General features: G+C 31.7%; 1 protein-coding gene across 1 annotated transcript in view; it reads left to right on the plus strand.

The window, feature by feature from the left end:
- LOC111086554 overlaps window positions 1-1,704 on the plus strand; it is an 11,054-nt gene that overhangs the window by 7,481 nt on the left and 1,869 nt on the right. Inside the window, exon 2 of the mRNA XM_022389796.1 lies at window positions 681-812. Coding sequence (XP_022245504.1) covers window positions 681-812 — 132 coding nt within the window. The remainder of the gene's footprint in view (window positions 1-680; window positions 813-1,704) is intronic.

Genomic DNA, 1,704 nt, shown 5'->3' on the forward strand with positions numbered 1-1,704 from the left:
GTTTAACGTTGAATATTATTTATGATTTTAGCATTAATATTCCTTAAAATATAATTATGAATTTATAGGGTGATGATTTTATATAACTTAGTATTCAAGTTGTAATTATTATGCTAATAAAAGCCTCTTTGATGATTTTTATTATAAGTTTATTATTGTAGACTGTATTTTGAATTTAGACATTTGTATTGTTGTTTTGTAAGAGAAGGGTTTTACATCTCATGATAAACGCGTGGCTTAACGTTTGGAATTTTATTTTAAAATAGTTTGAGCAGTATAAGTCGCGAGTTAGATTAAAGTAGATGATTACTGATTTTTAGCCTGTTAGTTAATGAACGAGTAAGCTATATATGATTTAGTTAGTTAGTTCAGTGTGGTGATAACTGAGTTTATGTTTCAATGAAGCCATGAAAAATAAACCGTACGCTTTTAAGAGAGATAAAATAAGCAACATTTTAAATGAACTTGTTGTACTATTAACATCTCATGTAAATTTAGGCCTACCAGTGAACATTGATTAAATTATCTTGTAGAACGTGTAGTCGAAAAAATAAAACGCTTTCGTCATCATTAAGCAGAGTGGAATTTGTGTCCTTTTTACCGAAAAATCCGCCCAACACCGATTTTGAATAACATATGGACTTAAAAAAAAACCTATTTCTTTATTTCCTCTATTTTAGAGAAAGGCGCAGTGGAATCTCTGATCAACGACTAGCCGAACTAGAAACTTTAGTAAACATTTCGAAACTGAGAAGTAGTGTCTATGGCTTGGTACCTGCCGTCGCTTTCGGAGCTTTTGATCCTGCACGACTGTAAGTTTTACTTCTACCTGTAGTTTACTTCAATCTATACATAACTTAAAATCACATCTCCTATTGGAAGAAAATATTGAAATATAAAACAAAATAATCTTGAAGATAGCTGCTCAAAAGAGTAGAATATCAGAGGACGATCAACCAGTATTTGGCTGTATGAGTATAGAGACGCGTGCATTTACTGATATGAACATCATAAAAAGATATCCATTTTGCAAATCAAAATACTCTGATCAGTTTGTTAGCAAGCATATCTAAGATGACGTTCCCATCAGGTAAATTAAGGACAAAAAAAAAAACTAGCAGTGAACTTCTTCTGCAATATCTGCCTTCAGACATAAATAGAGGGCAGCACAGGCTAAAAAAATGTCTTCAAAATATTCGTTTGAAAGTTTAGTTTACTTAATGATACGAGTTCTAATAAAACCCCTATTACTGCAAACGAGGATGATTGTTTTACTCAATATTAGTTAATGTTTAATTAAGTTAATGTTTAATAGGACAGAAATATTTCATCTTATATTTTGAACCGCTAATATAGCTTTAATATTTTATCAAAGCTAACTTGTAAACTGCCAAAACTATGGTAAATTCACTATTTCCACTTTTTCAAAGCGTATGTATCATAAACTAACCATTTTGGATTTTTGTACGTGATATTTGAGCATATTATTCTCCGATTTTGTTTTTAATTTTGTCCCATTTCAATTAAAAAAAACGGAAACGCAGTTATACATGTATATGATTAAATACTATTATCAATATATGTAAAACACCGTTATATGGACCGGCATGGCCAGGTGGTTAGGGCGCTCGAACTCCCGTACCGCCAAACATGCTCGCCCTTTCAGCCATGTGGGCGTTATAATGTAACGGTCAATCCCACTAT

This window comes from Limulus polyphemus, unplaced genomic scaffold, assembly GCF_000517525.1.
Source record: "Limulus polyphemus unplaced genomic scaffold, Limulus_polyphemus-2.1.2 Scaffold1186, whole genome shotgun sequence".
NCBI lineage: Eukaryota > Metazoa > Arthropoda > Merostomata > Xiphosura > Limulidae > Limulus > Limulus polyphemus.